Source organism: Eurytemora carolleeae, unplaced genomic scaffold (assembly GCF_000591075.1).
Source record: "Eurytemora carolleeae unplaced genomic scaffold, Eaff_2.0 scaffold1663, whole genome shotgun sequence".
Lineage (NCBI taxonomy): Eukaryota > Metazoa > Arthropoda > Copepoda > Calanoida > Temoridae > Eurytemora > Eurytemora carolleeae.
The window spans coordinates 37,503-58,256 of NW_019397567.1; the positions used below are offsets into that span (position 1 = coordinate 37,503).

Below are 20,754 nucleotides of genomic sequence, written 5' to 3' on the forward strand. Positions count from 1 at the left end.
CTTTTGATATTTGAGTTAGCAAGAAATTTATACGCCTTCCATATTAAAACATGTTAAATGTGTATACAAAGACGACAATTAATTGATCATTACTCGTATTTTGGTTCGTAGATTTTGTAGATTTTGTTCCTGTATGTGCGCCGCGTTCAATTCAGCTTTTTACATAGGCATTACACAATTTTGAATGCAATAAAATAATGTTATTTTAAAAATAGAAAGTTAAAAAAACAAAACAAATTAAAAAATTATGACATTTACAATAAACGATTAAATACTACAGTTTAATTTTATATTCGAAATTTATTTTGATTCACAACATACTGAAAAAAAAACATTATTAGTGTCTATAGAGAGGGACCGTCCCTTTCCGTTCAAATTTTGAACGAAAATCGGGTTATTCTCCGGCCACAGATGTCTTTGAAAAGTAAGACTATTAACAATCAAGAGCGAATAGGCTGTTTAGTTTACCGTGAAATTATCCAAATAAGTGAACTGTTCCTTTAAGAAACGAAAATGATAGTTTTGAAAACGATCGTTTTGGAATGAAAATTATCGTTTTGAAATATAAACGATTGTTTTGAAAACGATCGGTTTGGGAAAAAAACAACAAATAAAGCATGTTTATATAAAAAATAAAAATTTGAATCTACAAACCTCGCTTCCAACGATAACATTTTTGTTCATATAAAATTTAAACAAAAGCTATCGTTATTGTTTTAAAACTAGTTTTGTCCTTTCGTTTTTTTCAAAAGCTCAAAACTTAAAACTTCGTTAGTTTCAACAGTTCTTTTTTTCTTAAAACGAATGTTAGTTAGTTTTGATAAATCTAAAACTTTACAAAGAACGATCGTTTTTTTCGATCTTTAATTTTAAATTATGCCGATCCCTAGCCGAACAGTCCATATTTCCAAAGCATAAGGTGAAGCCCGTCAGGAAATTTGGAGGAAAATGTACATTAGATTCTGACGTGTGTATTTAGCTTCAACTACACTGAACATTGTCATTAGGTACAGTACGTGGAAAAGGGATATGAAAATAAACCAAAAGTTAGTTGGGAGGGGGGGGGGGGAGGTTGATTTTATCCATGGTCTATTTGGGTTATAAAAGGATAGTAACTTTTCATCACCTTAATCATTCATGATAAAATGGTAAATGAAGACTAACTCTACATACATATACAGTGCTCCCCAAAATAAAATGGTAAGCATTGGCGACTTTTCAAAATATACAGTGCTCTCCTAGATAAAATAATAAGCATTGAAAACTTCTCTTTAATATACAGTTCTCCCCAAAATAAAACGGTAAGCATTGAAGTCCTTTCAAAGTATTCAGTGCTCCCCAAAATCATATGAAAATTGAAGACGACTTCTCATTAATATACAGTGCTCCTCAAAATGATATGGTATGCATAGATGACTTCTTTTACAAATTCAGTGCTCTCTATATCATTTTGAGAAGCACTGTGTATTTACAAAAATCGTCAATGCTTACCATTTTATTTTGGGAAGCACTTTATATTAATGAGAAGTCGTCATCATTTTCCATATAATTTTGGGGAGCACTGAATATTTTGCAAAAGTCGTCAATGCTTATCATTTTATCATGAATGATTAAGGTGAAGAAAAAGTTACAAATCTTTTTATAAACCAAATAGACCATGAATAAAATCACCCCACGAAATTTTGGTTTATTTACATATCCCTTTTCCACGTACTGCACCGAATAACAATGATCAGTGTCCTGACGGGTTTGAAAAGAGTAGTGTTCGTACTTTGATTAGATATATCAAAAATAACTGACAAAATATCAAAAAAAAGATACAGTTTACAAAACACCCCCCCCCCCTTCACAACTAAATTTTGGTTTATTTTCATATCCCTTTTCCACGTACTGTATATATATACATATCCCTTTTCCACGTACTGTATATATATACATGTCCTTTCCTAATTTTCTTTTTTTACAGAAATGAAGAGAAAACCACATTTGAATAATTAGTTTTTCAAATTTCAAACATGGACATCTAGTTTACACTTTACCTTTCTGAATTGGACATCGGCATTTGTAAAGGCAGGGTCGTTTGAAAAGAGTTTTCTTTTTAATCCGACAAATTTATAAAACTCTGCTTAATACTCAGAGGCCGCCCTAGATTAGGACCCCCCAGCCTTTTTTTTGGTTTTAAATTATAAATAACTATTAAATTGTGTAGTTTAAATATTCAATTTCCATACAATTTAGTTTTATATTTTTACTAAAAGTTTAGTTTTGACTATTCATTTTATTGTCCTATATAATAAATGGGATTTGCTTTTAATGCATAATTAAGTACGTAATTCTGTCCAAAATAGTGGGTTTGTTTTAATTTTAAATGAAAATTTTTATGAATTTTTAATTTAAAAAGAGCATGTATCAAAATCAATTTCTAAAATTGCGTATGCGGAAAGTACTTATAAATGAACTAATGAAAGGTATTCAACTGTTTTTGAAGAAAAGTTTGCCTTTATAAAACACTTGTTAAGCAAGAAATACAAATATCTTCTAAATTATCGAACTTGATAAATGTTTTAAAAGTGCCGCTGTGCGTCTCTATACATGAATTGAAACACCGTGAAATTTTTTGACTTTAATTAATATTAATTTAAAGGATTTTTGTAACTTTTTTATTGCATAGGGTAATGCATAGAGCGAAAACAAGCCCATGTCTGTGTAAAAAATCAAAAATAGCCCTTAAATTTGTGTTTCTAAAGTAAGCTACAGGTCAAAAACTAAATTTTTGAAAAGCCCTTGAAAAATGGATGTAGGAACATATGTTTGTTTGTGTGTTTGTATCCAATAAACTTCAAAAAGGCTGAAGAGATAAGTCCCACATTTTTTGTGGGACCTCACGGAACCCCAGGGAAGGATTATGAATGATCAAATTTATAAAAATTGCCTCTAACAAAATTCAATTTAAATTTTTTTTTGAAAATCTACGAATTTTAATAAAATCAACGCACTTTCTTTTATTTTTTTTTATTGCGTACTAACTACAAAGAGAAAATGTTAACAATTGAAATAAAGTATGGCCTCTTTAAATTAAGAATTTATTATTTTTAATAGGTTTATGTACATTGTACATAAAACACAACAATTGTGCAATTTAACACCTTGAACCATTTTTCTTTACAAGTTGATTTTCTACATAGCTTCTGGTTATTGATATTGTGATAGATCTATTTCAATTTACATAAATTATTTTAATATCGTCTTCCTATTCCTGAGTTGTATTAGTATCACTGTACAGTCATCATGAAGACGACTTTTCATTTCAATTTTGATTGATATCAAGCCTTTCAACAGCATAAATACACATGGAAACAAAGAGAAACTGTCAAAAACACCTTTTCTTTTGCTTACTTGTAAGCTTATTATTCGAATAAAATCTTGTTAACAATCGAAACTTGAATAAAAAGTCGTCTTCATTGTATTCAAACGCCGACAACTGTATACAGGTAAAGAATGGTTATGGGGAATTTGGTCCAGATTGGAAAGCTTGTAATTTTTACAAAACATTAATTTTACGTTGTTTAAATATATTTTGCAAATTTAACCAAAAACTAACCAGGGTGTTTAAAAATCTTGAAATAATTTTAAAATTGTTTTCTTAAAAGAAAAAAACCCTTAAAATTCAATACAGCCTATTTGTGGTTTATTATTTAGCAATTAAATTAGAATTATTATTTTGAAACACCAGGATTGTCATGCAATATTAGCCCTGGTCAAATAAAGGTTTAGTTTCACTATGAGGGTTTTACTAATAACATTCCTCATAATGTTAGTGGGAATATCTCATGGATTTAAACAAGGGTATTTTTTAAAATTAATTTAATCCTATTTAAATCGATGGGGGGGGGTGTACTCTCCCCCCCCCTGTTGTTTTTTCTAAATTACTCAAAAACAGTTCATATTAACACGCTAAAACTTCTTCACTTTTTTGACATGATTGTATGTTATGAACAATTTTGCCAAAATATTTTTAAATGCATATGGTAGGGCAGTGAAATGGCGCGTCGGTGTTTCAAAAATCAGATATGGTCAATACAGGGCTAAAACTTAAATATTTTAAAAATTTCATATTTCAAAAATGGATGAAATAACATTTTTAAACATTTTTCAAACTTACTTTTTGAACAACTTATATAATATCCTACCTTGCACCCTAACCATTAAAGTTAGTGGTCTATTTTTTTTAAGTAGGACTTGGAACATGTATCACCTCCCCTTTCTCAACGTGGGCTCAGTTTCATTTGCCACAATAATTTTGCCATAATTACACTTGCCATAATACCTTTGCCATAAGTAACACTTGCCATAAGTCACACTTGCCATTAGTCACACTTGCCATAAGTTACACTTGCCATAATTACACTGACTATAATTACTTTTGTCATAATTTTCTAATTTCTAAAAAGATATAAATCTGTCTTTTTTATTGTAAATGCGGGAAATTTTTCAATGAATATTCCCAACTTTAGTTTTCTCATTGTTTAAAACAGAACAGCTGACCAAGTTTAGCTCCATATTTTCTCACAATGTAGGACCCTTTGGTGACCTTTGAGACCACAAGTAAACTGGCAAGTGAAATTATAACAAGTGTAAATCATGGCAAGTGTAACTTATGGCAAGTGTAATTTTAGACAAGTGTTACTTATGGCAAATGTAATTATGGCAAAAGTATTTATGGCAAATGTATTATGGCAAATGAAACTGAGCCCTCAACCGTATAGGGCAAAATCTATATGAGACAAAAATAGCCTAATTGGGATAGGGTTAATTCAGTTTTTGATTATCCAGTGGCCGAATTTAAAGAATTTGAGCAGCGGTTTAAAATTTAAGCCGCGGCTTAAATATGGTTGGTTCCACTTAAAATTGTATCAAATGTTTCAAGATTTAAGCCGGCGCTAAATTTAAACCGGGTTTTGGCGGATTTAAACCGCGGCTGAAATTCTTTAAATTCCATCTTAGGTCGTTTAAGAGAACTAGAAATATAACTTCGACTACATGGGATTCTAAAACTATACTTAAGGAATATTATTAGCTTTATATATATATACTAATATAATTAATTTATTATTCAATCAAACAACAGATAAAAATCCTCGTACACAATCTTTAATCAGGTCTGTTATATAAATTCTGGTATTTAAAGAGACTCTAAGCATAATTTGGAGTGACTCTCAATGCAAAGATGACTATGTAGATAAATAATACCAAAGATAACAGATAAAATTTTCCAAATGTAAAGGGAGAGACCGGCTAGACATTGTAGTTGAGCTAAAAGTACAGTATTTGCATTTGATACTAATGAGACACGTTTACAGTGTACGAATCTTAAATATGAGCGTAAAGTTGTTTGTAACATTCACCAAAGTTTTTACAATTATTAAATAACCCGGACAAAACATGTAAAATATTTTTTTCCATGTAATGTAAAAATCGTAAAAGAACATTTTAGCTGCTGACTATAATAATTGAAGAAATATTACACTCTTATTTGAAAACTGCACACCAGTTGAAATGTCTCATTTGTTTCAAATGAATTCTAAAGTTGTCCCTCTACAATAATTCTCTTTCAGCATAACTGCCATGTCTCTCCATTTAAACAAGGAAACATCTTGTCCATATATATATATATACTTTGCTTGTTTGTCTGTCCGTTTGGATCTAATAAACGTCAAAACGGCTGAACTGATCGGGCTCAAATTTTAATGTGAAGGTTCATGCATAATCAAAATTACAAAAATTTGTATCTTAAATTTTTTATTTTTGTAAAATTTTGAAAATTGAAAAACTATTAAATCCGAGAATTTTTTGGGGGGTTTTTGTTTAATATGATACAAAGAGGATGCTCACAGATAGAACCACATTAAAAGTTAAAAAAGAGAATGTACGCGTAGCACCTTAAAATCCAAGTATTTCATATTTGATCCTCAAAGTTGTAATGGGTACCTTTGTCTATCGAACTTGGTCATCTTTGCATATAGGGTCAATACACATTACGCCTTTTGTCATTGCAAACTTTATATTAAAAGAAAAACAAAAATTTGTTCTAAAGATTTAAAACCTTTAAACATATTCAATTTCTTCTTTTCAGTAATAATTGATTTTATACATAATGCAGTGAAAGTTGCATGTCATTTTTTTACAAAAACGATAGTTTTTCCAAAAACGACCGTTTTTATGAAGTTCGTCGTTTCGTTAGAGATTGTTAACAATTGTTAACGACAACCCTTTGTTAACCATCGTTTACGACGACCCTTCTTTACCGATCTTTAACGACGACCCTTCGTTAACGATTGTTAACATAATTGTCAATAATTTTTTTTGCATAGACGATCTTTTTTTCAAAAGCGATTGTCTTTAAAAAAACAATTGTAAAAAACTGTCGCAAATCGTTTTTTAAACAGGATCGCTTTCAAAAACGATCGTTTTTCATTTTCTAAAAGTTCAAAAAGAGTGGGTCGTTTTTAAAAACGATCGTTTTTTCCCAAAAACAAAACGATCGTTTTTGAAAACGATTAAAAAGCAAAACAAAAAACGATCGTTTTCAAAATCGATTAACAACCATAGTTGCAATAAGGGGATGGTATAGAGGACGTGAGTCGGACTCTAATAAAAACGCATAGATAACTTCCAGTATATATATTTCTTATAACTTATAACTAGAGGGTTCAGAATAATCGTTATTGTCGAAATCACACGTGTAGAAGTTTCAGTACTAATGCCCCGTATCCGTTCTATCTCATTCTGTTGAATCTTGTGGAACTTGTTTAACGCGGACAGGAGTCGTCTTCCACAATGGATTGTTTCCAGTTTTAAAAAAAGATCGTTTCAAAATAATTATGACAAAGAAAAAAACAAAAAATTAAACCATAGTTTTAAAAAATGATTGTTGTTTAAAAATAATCGTTTTAAAAAGACTCTTGGTTAACGACTGTTACAACGACCCTTTGTTAACCATTGTTAATGACCTTTTCAAGGGAAAATACATTTTTTGACCAGAAAATCTGAGGACCGAAAACATTCAGGTCTGTAAACAAAAAGAAACCATTTACATCTTATCTACCTAAAAAGAATTGAAATTATCTGGTATAAAACTGGAAACATTAACAATGTTTATTTCCAAAACTATTGTTTAAAAAAAACGATCGATTTCGTTTTTTAAATTTCAAAATGAGTGGTTTGATTTTGAAAAGTTTTTTCTGTTAACAAAACAATCGTTTTTTGAAAAGAAAGCAAAAGACGATTGTTTATTTAATTGTTTTTAAAACGATTAACAAAAACAGTTGGAATCCCTCCCTTCAATGAGTTATCTGTTAATCACTATTACACTAGCTGCATTCGATTTTCTTTTACTTGAAGTCGTCTTAGTTTAAAAATTAAATTCCCATTTCTAGGATCAAAGTGGTTATTTACAGGAAGTTCAGCAATTTACCAATAATGGCGAGAATCTTTCCTCTGTACAAAATGCAATGTCGTCTTTTATTTTCAATTCAAAGTTAGAAATAAAATGCTTTTTGTTTTGAAAAGGTTTTTACTCTCAATGTTTAAGTCGTATAATTCAAGGAGGATTTGTAAATAATTTCTTGTGAAAAGTTCAAGTCTTAAAAAGGTTGAAAATGGAAATTTTAATTTGTTTTGATATAAGTTGTACTTCGTTTGAAAAATTACTTCAAAATTACTTTAGACATTCTAGGGTTTGGTACTACTATATTATTGACAAAAACCATACTGCAGTCCTTCAATTATCATACAGGGAAATTTTCATCTCTCAAAACATATTTGGGAATTATCTGGCAGGTTCATTTTAGAAAAAGATTTTACGTTCTTATATAATTCTCAGATATAGATTATAATCTTTGGGGTATGAGGTATGGCTAGGGCGGAGCACATTCAGACTTTTTGTTAAAATTTCTAAATAAGCTAATCATGGAATGTTCTGTTTGTTTGCAATATCTTCTGTTATTTTTTAAAGTAAATAGACGACTTTAAAAAATCCAAATAATTTAAAAATTACCTCAAAATCCATAAAAGAAAATGCCATTCTCTGTGAGTTTTATGAAATTTAAAGTGGAAAAATTATTAAAAGTCGCATTTATTTTGAAACTTTTCCGTTTTCTTTTTTATCGAAAGTTACATTTTTATTAAAATATGGCAATTTCCGACCCAATTAACAATATTATCAGACTCCTCCCTTAATTATGAAAAACTTGCTGTTTGGTTTAGCATTCAGGTCTCCGTAATGTGCTAATAATGTTTAGAGGAAAGCAGACTCCAACATGCTATGTACAGCATATTGTCTCAATGAAGTGGACTGTAACTCCATCTATTATGACAAAACAAGCCAGGATTGCTCACTAGCAAATGTTGGTCTAGCATTTGCCTTTTTAGGATTCAATTTCAACTCTAAACAGGCTGGGGGGGGGGGGGGGGGGTTGACCCCCCCACATCCTGCAGTTTTTTTTGTCCTAGCACTCTCTTTTTTGACATGTCACTGTTAACTTTTGTGACTTTTAATGAATTGTAATTTGATTTTTTGTCAACAAAATATTTTTTTTATTTATAGGGTAGGGTACAGGGTGAAAAAAAAGTCCGGTCTGTGAAAAAAAGCTAAAATAGCCAAAACTTTTTTTGACTAAAGCTACAGTTCTAAAAACTAGATTTTTAAAAAGCCCTTGAAAAATGCATGTAGAAACATGTGTCAGACTTTGATGTTTCTTTAAAACAACAACAAAACTTATTTTTTCATTTTTTTACCCTTTTCTAGGCACTTTTTTCAACCCTCCCTAGCACCCAAGCTATTAAAGTTATCGGTCTAACTTTTTTTCTTTGAGCTGGCAATGAAAAATCTGGCTATGAACATGCATTTAAACCCTAAACCTATTATCTAAGGCCTTTTTCTAGGGGGGGGGGCGGCGCCAAACGCACCCCCAGGCTTTACATAGATCAGACCCCCCAGCCTTCATAAGATTTAATATTTTCATCAATTAATTAAATTTAAACTGTTAAGCTTGAGCTAATGGTAATTCTGCATACCAATGTACATATTTAGATTATGGCTTGTATGATAAATATTGGAATGAAGGTTATGTTACATGTTTTAAGATAAATTCTAATATGAACTGTGTTTCAGTTGTCTAATCTTGAAGCTACTCCTAAGGATAGTCTAGAGGTGTTTGTTGCTACAGATGTGATCAACAATATTCCATTAAACTATTGTTATCCTGCAAAGCCTTGTGGTGGAGTGGATTCTGAATGCAATATCAGGAAAGATACAGGGGCCAAGTATTAAATCAACTAAATATAGAATTTTAATATTCAAAAACTGGATTACCTGTACTTAGAGGACAATTCAAGATATGGATGCCTATACTGTGATGACAAAAAATGGATTTTATGACAGTTAAAGAAATTGAGTCTTTGCCACAAGCTCTAATTTTTTAATCCCTATTTACTTGCAAGCCAATGTTGTACACATTCTGTTAGATAAAAAAGTTAAAGTCTAAAATATTAAAGGTTTACGTTATCAGGTTGCAAAGAAAAAGGGACTAAAATATCAGAGTTTGTGGCAAATTTTACTAATGCGAGCATACAAATCCGCATAAGTAAGAAAAGTTGGTGTACAATTTTTAAGACATCAAAATACTAAAAAATGTACATTAATCAATGGCTTTTGAATGCTCATCATAACATATTTTAATAAAATATTATTTTTCTTAAAAGTCAAATACCATTAACTTTTACAGAAAATCTTTTTACTTTAAGTATTTTAAACTTTTATACTCAATTCAAATCCGGCTGAAACAATTCTGATATCAAAACTTGTTAAAAATAAACCTTCCTTAATGTTTAGTGAGGAATGTGAAGAAGGCCTGATCTGTTCTACCAATACTGCAGGCTTTTCCAGTTGTCAGGTTATATTGTAATAAACTCATAAAAGAAATTAGTATACATAAACACAAGATTTGTATATACTTGTATAAATGTAGATGTTAGTTCCACATTTATTGAACATATATTTCGGTCTGGGTTGACCCTTGTCAGTTCTTGAGATTGTTTCTGTCACAAAGATTAAAAATAAACTACAACTACTTTACAGGGAAGCTCATCTAATTTTTCTTTACCAAGGGTTCCCAAGACAAATTGTGTTTACAAAAACATCCTTTGGATGTTTTGTAGTCAAATTGGTCCAAGGAACCCATGGTAAAGTAAAAATTTTTTATTTCCCAAAAATGTGGTTGTACACAATTTTATTTCCTCAAGATGAAAATGCCCAAATTTGTTCCTGAAAACTTTGCACAGCGGGTGGTTATTTTACATAACTGTCCCAACCAAGGGATGTTAACTGTTCTGCAAAGGTTTTTCTATGGCCAGTACAAATGTACATATTAATCTAGTTAGTTGTATAGTGTTTAGGATATGATAAAAAAAAATAGAAATAATGATAATCATAACAATAAAACGTTTAATTTCTCAAAATTATAAAGAAAAACACTCCCAGAAAATACACCTTGTTGTTATACCTAGCGATTTCTATATGTTGGATTTTTATAATGTTGACTAAACCCAAGATTATTTCAAAACATTATCTCATGCTAAAGTTTTCTGCTCTGTTCAGTATAATTGTTGACAGATAACAGCAACACACCAGATAAACTTAGATAAAAGGCCCGTCGGAATTCCAGTGAGGGAAATATATTCTGTCCGGACAATTCCTTTCCGGTCGGCCACAAATACACACAACAGAGTAACCCCGTCTCAAGAAAATCGATAACAAAAGCTTTATTTCCTAAAAAATAACATAAATTATAGGTCATGGTTACTTGTACAATGTTATAATAAATGTTAATAATAGAAAAAATCTTATGATTTATTTAGGTATGATACAAGGGAAACTTATTGTTGATCAGTATTGAAATACGTTTTTAAACTTCTGAAAAAAAATACAGTTGAATATTTAACGAAATTCACTAATGCTTCATATGAAAATATTCTTTGCTTAGCTTTTTTTTTGAAATGGGTTCACAATTAATAAAAGTGTTTAAACTCTGTTGTCGGAGAACAAAGAGAAGCGGGGCTGAAATTGTTTGGTATGGTTTCTCGTCTCCGAGAGGTGATTTTAGGTTGAAGAAGACATTACATGGATGGAAACTCTAGGTTTTGTAGGTTTAGGAACGACATTACATGGATGGGCGGGGGCCTTATAGTTAATGGTTGACACTGGCCCCAGTCAGGGTTCGAGGATGTTAGGGTAACATACGAAAATCAAAGGAAAACCATTAACAATATACTGAAATATGTAATTTGAATGATTGATAGGTACTAAATTGATTGATTGAAATAAACAGAAGTGGAATTACAAGGTACATTAATTAATACAGCATTCAACTAATAATAATTGATGAGATTAAACAGTGAAGTAAAATTGGAATCGACGCACATTCTTCTGTGCTTATTTGTTAAAATTATTTAAAGGAAGAATAATAAAAAAAATAAAATTAATATGTAAACTGAGGATGGGCTGAAATCTTGAACATAACTTAAATGAAAGAGCTAAGATAAAGGGAATTTTAAGTTATTTAAACTAAATTGTTTCCTGTTTCGTGTGCAAAGAAAATTGAAATGTTCAAATAGTTGATTTCTGCGTTGAGTTGCAAATGATTCTATTGATTGATTGCATTGAGCTCTGGGAGGAATTCGTCCTGTGCAGGCTTTGGTCTGGATCTTGGAGCTGGAGCTAGATATCCTGCTCTTGCTTTCTCCCCTGAATCTCTTCCTGGAATTTCTGATTCGATGGGGGTGTTGGGGTTGTTCTGGGATTCTGGACTGGTGGGAATAACTGGAGTGATCGTTGGTTCTGATCTGACAGAGACTGGGGTAGGCGTGAGGTTCAGGACATGTTTAAGGGTTTGGTTCTTCTCCTGTTTCTCTTCCTGACCTCCCGATTTCTCTCTGAAGCTCCTGGGTTCCCTCCTGTTTCCTTTCCTGTTGCTCCGGTTCTTAACCCGAGCTTCCTGGTTCTCCTCCTGATTATTTTTAGAAGAAATTGATGTTTCTCCTGCTTCATCTCCTAATTTCCCGGTTTTTCCTCCCAATTTCCATCCGGATTTTTTTGTTTCCCTCCTTGTTCTATTCCTGTTTCCTTGGTTCTTCTCCGAGTTTTTAACAGGAAGATCTGGTTTCCCACTTGTTCCTTTTCCAGATTTCCAGGTTGACCTCTTGAATTTCCTGGTACGATTGGAGGAAGGGTCAAGAGGTTCCTCCCAGGTGACTATGTTGGAGGGGACAGATCCGTACACCATGTATCCCTGGGTCAGGTTGTTCCGGTACAGGGCCATTCCCTGTGGGTCACGCTCAATCTCTGAAGGGAAGAATAAACTGTTATTGCCGACAAGTAGAATTTCTACTTGGCCTGTATGCTGTGAGGTCGAGGTCCCAATGAATGACCTCCACTTGTGAGGAACTGAAAGTGAAAATCCGGAACCGTTGTTGAGGTTGTCCTCTATTATCGCTAGCCTCAGGGTTTTCCCAAGTAGCTTCAGCTTGACCTCAGTGGTGAGGATAACTCTTGCTTTCCCTGAGTAGGTCAGCACCTTCATCTTGTACGAGGGTCCCAGGGAGTACATGTATTGAGGTATGGTTGAAAGAGCTGACCTGGAGATGAGGCTGAGTTGACAGCCGGTGTCATACTGGATTCCTATCTTCGTCCCGCCCAGGTTCAAGGTTTCGACCAAGGGAACAGACTGGTTGGCGCTGACCTTGGGGATCGTGACAAAGTGGGCCTCGTTGCTGTGCATGCAAGTCCTTTTGTTCACAGGGACTCCATGCTGCAAGCATCCCTTGGTACACACTCTAGAGGTGCCGTTCCCGAGAGTAAGCTTGCACTTATAACTATTGCCGTGAGCCTGAGTGCAGGTGAAACAGAGGTTATTGTCAGAGATCAACTTGAGGATCTCAGGTGAGCTCAGTCTACCAGATCCACAGTATTTGCTGAGGGAAAAGTGATTGGCTTCAAACCCCATTATTGTACACATGGCGCAGGGTTTAGGAGGACGGAATCTCTGTGGGTCAGAAGAATTCAGAGGCTGAGGTTTAGGTTTAGAGGTTTCCTGTCTTACCACTTCGACCCCTATGTTTGAGAGAGCAAGGTCGAGGTCATAGAGATAAGGAGTGGATCGATAATTCTTCTCCAATTCGTCCACAAACTGGGCTAGGAATAAGAACGTGGCTGGAGGTCGGACATTGTCCAGACACTGTTTGCGGAATTTGGAGAACTGATCGTTGAAAGATGGTCTCACTTCCATGGGCAGGCTCTTCATAATATTCTGCACCAGAGACTGGGTGAGGGCAACGCTGTGAAAATTCTCCTTGTTGTGGAAGTTCTCTATGATGTTCAGGTTGGCCTGCAGGGTCTTGATCTTAGGGGAGAGGTCTTCGGCGATCTCCTGGACTGACTTGTAGCAAGGGAGGAGGTTGAATATATGGTTGACTTCTCTCCCGAAGATATAAATACTTCCGAATTCTTCAATTAACTTGGTCTTGAACGTAGGCCAGTCAATGATGTTGTTGAAGGGTCCTCGTTTGGCAAGTGGGATGGCTTGGAGGGTGAGAGCAACTTTAACCACGTCTTCCGCTCGGGTCAAGTTAAACCCGTTCAGGATGTTCAACAACCAGGGGTAGAAATCTGAGTTCATGTTAATAGTAAAACACCTCTACACAAATAAGACAACTGATATATCTATCCAGTAACTTTAGGACATAAACAATATTATTCTCAATATCTAAACTAAACTAATTTAAATCATTAAAAGACTGTTTTTTGATTAAGGTGTGAAGTAGAAATGGCTACAGTAGTCATAGGAGGAACTTATGATGGACAATTTTTTCAAAGCTCAGAGGTCATAATTAACATAAAAACTTTTAAGATGCAAAATGGGTTTACCATGTTTCATTCTTTGAATTTATGAGAATGATAAATCTTGAAATAGAATTGATTGCTCCAATTCATCAATTGCTGGCAAGTGTTTAGGTGATGTTAACGTTTTCATTTTTTAGAAAAACGTTCGTTTGGTTATGAAAACGACGACAAAAAATCGAAAACAAAACGATCGTTTTTCAAAACGCTCGTTTTTATAAAATTCGTCATTTTGTTAACGATCATTAATGACGACCCTTCATTAACGATCATTAACAACGAATCTTTGTTAATGACAACCCTTTGTTTACGATCGTTAATGACAACCCTGTATTAACGATCGTTAACGACGACCCTTCGTTAACGATCTTTAACGACAACCCTTCATTAACGATCGTTAACGACGACCCCTTCGTTAACGATCGTTAACGATGACTCCTTCGTTAACAATCGTTAATGAAGAGAGGAAACCGACCTGAAGGGCATCTGTACTTATCATTGAGTAGTTTTTAAGAAAATATCAAGGAGTTTTAACTCCCCCACAACTGATAAACTTCATGTAAGACGACATTCAATAAAGTTGCATGTAATTTTTTTCCAAAAACGACCGTTTTGATAAAATTCGTCGTTTCGTTAACGATCGTTAACGACAACCTTTCATTAATGATCTGTAACGACGACCCTTGGTTAACGATTGTTAACGACAACCCTTCATTAACGATCGTTACGACGACCCTTCGTTAACTATTGTTAACATTATTGTCAACAACCCTAGGTGTATGGTAGAGATTTCCAAGAATGTTTACATAATATACCATCCCTACCAAGAAACTTTTACCTTGGAGGATCTGTTGCATTTGAGGTATTTAAGCTGTGAATTACTAATCTATATATAAATTTGGCTTGTCTGTCTGTCTGTTTGTCTGTTTGTCTGTTTGTTTGTTTGTATCCAATAAACGTCAAAACGGCTGAACCGATCGGGCCCAAATTTTTTGTGGGACATCTAGGGACTCCAGGGAAGGTTTATGAAAAATCAAAATTTCAAATATTTGTCTCCATCAAAATTCGATCTTCATTAAATTTTTGAAAATTTTGAAAATCCACGAAATTTTTTGTGAAAATCCGCGAATTATTTTTGTTTTGTTTTACGATGTACACAAAGAGAACATGTTCACAATTAATTTAGGAGATGGGCGCGAAGCGCCCTCTAAGGCTAGAAAGAAGGGCGCGAAGCGCCTTGAATTTCTATTTACAATATATTCACTATAAAGGATAAACCACAAAGGATGAGACTGTAAGGACAACCTAAACTATATGATTCCAATTTTCCACCATTCACATCTTTTTTGAAAAATTCTATTACCAAACTAGAGGTTTTTTTTTAAAATTAGCAGAAGAGTTTATTAATGAACGGCAAAATTTGTGTTTTTTAAATATTAAAAAAACAGATAAGCTGTTTTGAAAAAAAAAATGTTTTATAAAATAATGGATGCTTTCGCCATTTTTATGAAAAAATTGTTGAAACTTTCAAAAATTAAAAATATTTTTTTATATTTTTGATGTCTCAACTGCCCTCTTCTGATTTTTTCCTTTCTTTTTTAATTGAATTATAGTTACATTTAATGTTTTTATATTCTTTGGTATTTTTAACTGATTTCTTTACATTTTTCCTGCTTGCACAGTAAGCAATTTCTAAATATCTGCTATTTTTCAGCTTAGAAACAAAGGTTTTACAAACAACTATAATAAAAGTCAGAACCTGCCCAGCCCCACCTGGAGCTGCATATCAAAGAGCAAAACAGAATCTTTTATTTGTACTGTTTTTCTGATTTTGAAATTTTAGGAAAACTTATCTGGACTTACACATTTTGTCTGAGATGAAGTTTCCATTTCCTCTCTTGAGTTGTCCTGACCCAGCTAGCCAAATTGCGCAAAAAGCGCGCAATTTAAACGTCACTTTTGGCATTTTTACGTAAAATTTATGTCGACATTTTGGCTCTTTTTACCTCATGAAAGACGTAAAATCGCACACTTAGCTACGTAAATTTATTGGTTTTAGTAGACGTAAAATTTACGTAATAATATTATACAAATTTACGCCAAAAATGCGCATTTTTATTTTCTCAATTACCAAAAATTATGCAATATTTGATGCATGAAGATAGGCCATCCATCCCTGAGTACCGATATGGTACTGTCTCTGAACTGTTTCCATTCATCCGGAATACAGTTCAACATAGAGATTATAGCGCCAAGCTTTATACTTGTATGAGAGTTATGAAAGATTATATAAAACTTTTTGATAGAAAATTCAGTGCCTTCTAATAAAAATGTTTTATTTAAAAAAATGTAAAATAATTTAAAACCCAAATCTTGACTTCTAAATGATATATTTTTAATAAAAAATTTAATCTGATCCTTTTTACTTTTTTTTTAATTTTACATGAAACAAATAGAGACACCTAGCGGTGAAATTTGGTACTAAAAACCAGTATACTATATAGCACTGTAAATTCTCTGCCCAATTATCCCCCACCTTCCCACCCTTATCTACATATCACACGGCTTTCTATATAATATAACATTGCTGCACTCTGCACTATGCACACACACCTGGGCCACTCAATTCTTCAATATTTAAAACACTCAAAACATATGCGTAAAAAGAGCGCAATTTTTAAGCAATTTTAATGCTAACAAAGAAAACTTAAATTCTTTTTAAAAGTTTATTTTTTCAATTTTTTAAATTACGCAAATTGAGCGTATTTTTACGCAATTTGTATACCTGAAATAAAATGATACACATCTTCACAAATTCATGATATTTTTACTTAAAGCTGGGTTATAAAATATTTTCTTTAGAAAAATTAGATATTTACACTAATTTGAAATATAGTCATACACAAATTTGCGTTTTAATTGCGCAATTAGAGCCAAAATAATATGCGACCACGCTTTCTACGCAATTTGGCTAGCTGGGGACTTTAATTAACATGACTTTAAAATTCTTTAATCCTCTTTTTCTTCTTGTTTGACGCTAAGAAATGATTCAGAACAAACTGTATGTCTGCGGGGGTGAATATGGTCCAAATATGTATACGAATACACATGGTAAGCACCAAGCAAGGTCATACGCAAGTGATAAAAATTTGAACCACAATTGTTGTAGTTTCCTGCTATAAACTAGATTTGAGTTTATCTACACCTACATGGAATCCTTTCAACATGGGAGACTCAAGGTTAGATTTCAATACACTAAAACTAGGGCTGGGCACATTCCGACTTTTTTGAAATCGTTTTCCATTCCGTTCTAGAACGAGGGCCTTCAGCTAAATCGTTCCATTCTTGTTCCTCTTTTTTATCATTCTGTTCTTGTTCCGTTCCGTCCTATCCCGTTCCGTTCTGAGTAGAAGAATGGTCATTCCGTTCCATTCTGTACTTAGCGTTCTTTGTTGAAGAACGGTTGCATCCCTCGACTTGTTCTGTTCTTAATCAAGAACGTTTCCATTCCCCATTCCGTTCTTAGTAACAAACAATTCCATCCAAGACAAAAGTTTTATAGAAAAGAGTTGGTTAAAAAATAAAAAAATCACGATTTTTTTATAAAAAGTTCCTCATGGCTGTTAATAATATTTTAAATAATATAAGTTAAAAGAACACGCTTCAATCATTTCTGGGCTGAACAATGTATAATTTTGTGAGAGGGGGGGGGGAGAAGCAGGAGTTCTAATATCCATAATATGTACGATATACATAAGTTAAACTGAAACCTGCTGTGTAATCTGAGTGTTGTCAGTTTAGCAGAGACCAGGGAAGGGGGGGGGGGATGGTGGGTTTAAAATTTAAAATCTTTAACTATTTCTAAAGGACTTAGCATTACTGATTTCAAATGCATGGGATCGTTCTTGATCATTCTGTTTGTTCTCAGGAAAGAATGATCATTCCATCAGTAACGATCATTCCCCCAGGAACGCGCCCAGCACTAACTAAAACTGTTCCCTGAACACACTGTACAACTAAGTTTCATTAACCACCACAGAAAGTAATTTGATTTAAAGGGGATGTTGGAGTTGGCACATTTGATGTAGGAGGGGGGGGGCCCTGCCTTCTTTTTTGGTTCAAATTTTCCAATTTTTTGGCTGCACGCCTAATTAGTGATCAAAATTCCTAAAATAAAATCAAATTAAATTTGAATGACATCTAATGACCTCTAATGACCTCCACAAATAGAAAATATTTCAATTATGGCTTTATGCATATCAAACGAAAGCTAAGATCCCAGGGAATACAGTAGCAGCAACAAATCCAGTGTTTGACCTTCTAATGGCCTCTTACGACCTCTAATGACCTAAATGACCTAAATAACCTCCAAAAATATCGAAAATTGATAAATCTGTGCATGGAAATGTTATGGTGACAGTACCTTTCAATTTTCAAAAATACCTAAGTTTTTGACAAATAGTGGGGCAAGCCAATGAATCCAATAGTCCCTCTTAGAGCAGGAATAGGTAGAAAAAGATATCCCAGTGTAAATAGAGGATTAAATGATGGAATCAACTCTTAAAAATAAAGAAGTAATGTAGGGAAACCAGCAGTCTCTGACACCAGAACTCAAGAGAAAATTAGAAAAAGTAAGTCCCCTCCGCCTACAGCTGATATTTTCTGTTATGGTATTTCTAAAGGTACCACTAAACAGGATATTGTGGATGACTTAGATTAAGCTGATATTAAGATAACAATTGGCGATATTGTGCAGATGTCTGAACCATATAAAAAATCAAATGTTATTAGCTTTAAAATCTCCTTTCCAGCTGAAGATCTTGAGAAAGCCTTGGATCCCACTGTATGACCCTTTTGAGTTTGAGTCGTGAATTTATTGGAAGGGGTATTCTGATAAAAATGGAACCACAAGTGTTTGAGATTCTGATATAATTGGAACCAAAAGCAGGGTTGCCAGGTAGCCTTCTAGAAGGCCACTTTTCATAAATGTAGCCTAATCAGATTTCAGAATGCCTTTTGCATTGGTAGCCTTAAGGCTACCTTTTTGTAGAATTATTGGCCTAAAAGTAGCCTTTTCATCAATTGGCAAGTTTTTTCATCCTTTTTGATACTTTTTACATAAAAGTTCAGCAAAAATAAAATTTATAAATTTCTTTGGCGCTCCGCGCAAACATTCTCAACATTAAACAAAAAATATCTCTAACCATAGTATGTCTAAGTATGAAAGAATAAGGTTCTTTAATATAGACAAAAAACTTAGTTCTTTTTATTTGTTTACCTAAGTTTAAGTAATTCTAGATACAAGACTTAATATTCTAGACTCACCACAGGAATGTAACATTTGCTACACCCCTCATTATCACAATCATGATTCCAGTAATGATGAATATGCTACAGGAATATGTGAATCTATAGATAATGCAGCAAAGTTGTGTCTAGCAAAATCTGGAGGAGTGGCAAATGAAAAATCAAAAGGGATCTTAGGTTGGAATAAATATGAAAAACCATATCAGGACAAAAGTAAGTTCTGGTTTGGTATTTGGCAAGCAGCTGTGAAACCCAAGAGAGGGAGAACTGTTTATTTTGCAGCGAAATGCTCACATGCAATATAAATATTCTATAAGAAGATTAAAGAGAGCCAAAAGTCAATTACTTTAAGATAAATTTACTCAAAAATTGCTCAATGGAGGAGGTGATATATTCAAAGAAATTAGGAAACTTCATGGGCAAAGCACAACAATTTCAAATTGTAAAGCTGGAGAAGTTGGGGCCCAGAATATTGCAGAATACTTTTAAGAAATCTATGAAAATCTGTACTCCCAGCATACGCTAGGAAAAGATTTTGATAAAGTGCAGCAAAATATACAAGAAAGAGTTCATCATGGATTATAGGATAATATAAATTAAGTAAACATCCAGTTAGTCAAAGATGCACTAAATAAAATAAAAGCAATGTAAAGTGATGCATTATTTGACTTCAGCTCAGATTGCATAATGAACATCTAATAAGTTAATAGATAATGTGACTACACAAAGTAAAGGTTTTTGGCTACAAGCAACATTCCTTTATTTTAAAAACTGTGCACATTTGTGCCCATATTGAAGGACAGCTTAGATGACATTGGGAACCACCAAATCCTGGCAGAAGGGTGGGAGTAGGAATGCTTAAAAACCCTAAAAAGACTGGTGACATGGAAATGCCTCAACGAAACAATTCAACATGGAAACTGATCAAGAATTATTTTTGAGGAGTTTCTGTTTCTTTAGATATTTGAGGAAATCCCTCAAAAGTTCAGAATTGTTAAGGATTTCCAAATATTTAGTATCTGTTTCCCAATAATTATAATTGAATGGTTTCCTCTTTTTTTGATCAATTTCCTCATATTTTTAGGTCCGTTTCTTCATTTTATTGATCCATTTTGCTTTTTTCAAAAACTTTAAAATTCTCATTTTGTTAATCGGTCTCCTTAAATTTTAAGTCCGTTATCTCATATTTTTGATCAGTTTCCTCAAATTTTAGGTCCGTTTCCTCATATTTTTAATCCGTTTCCCTTTTTTCAATAACTTTAAAAATCTCAATGTGTTGATTGGTTTCCTCAAAGGAGTTGGTCACTCAGCACCAAAGGGGTATATCTTCCTTACAGATCATTATTTTTACATCTAGTTTTTTCTAAAGTAAGTCCAGTATATCCCTGAATGGTGTTCTGGCCAGGATGTACCTTGAAAAGTGCAGGGGCGCAAACTGTTGAAAAAAAGGGGGGTCAATAGGGTGCTATTTTCGGAAATAATGATTCAAATAA

The 20,754-nt window shown here is 33.2% G+C and overlaps 1 protein-coding gene across 1 annotated transcript; it reads left to right on the forward strand.

Annotated features, from left to right (window-relative positions):
- Window positions 1-3,791: 3,791 nt before the first annotated feature.
- On the forward strand, window positions 3,792-10,923 carry LOC111714948 (uncharacterized). The gene is made up of 6 exons (XM_023490183.1): window positions 3,792-3,846; window positions 5,005-5,065; window positions 8,301-8,405; window positions 9,173-9,306; window positions 9,893-9,953; window positions 10,918-10,923. Exons 1-6 carry the CDS (start codon window positions 3,812-3,814, stop codon window positions 10,921-10,923), a joined length of 402 nt encoding a protein of 133 aa, XP_023345951.1. The 5' UTR covers window positions 3,792-3,811.
- The last annotated feature ends 9,831 nt before the right edge of the window (window positions 10,924-20,754 follow it).

What these genes read in the sequence shown, in the direction of transcription:
- LOC111714948 (XM_023490183.1), top strand. Translation starts at nt 3,812, where the DNA reads ATGTTAGTGGGAATATCTCATGGATTTAAACAAGG. An exon ending in TCTCATGGATTTAAACAAGG is followed by an intron (nt 3,847 to 5,004) that starts GTATTTTTTAAA and finishes ATTCCATCTTAG; the next exon opens with GTCGTTTAAGAGAACTAGAA. An exon ending in GATTCTGAATGCAATATCAG is followed by an intron (nt 9,307 to 9,892) that starts GAAAGATACAGG and finishes CTTAATGTTTAG; the next exon opens with TGAGGAATGTGAAGAAGGCC.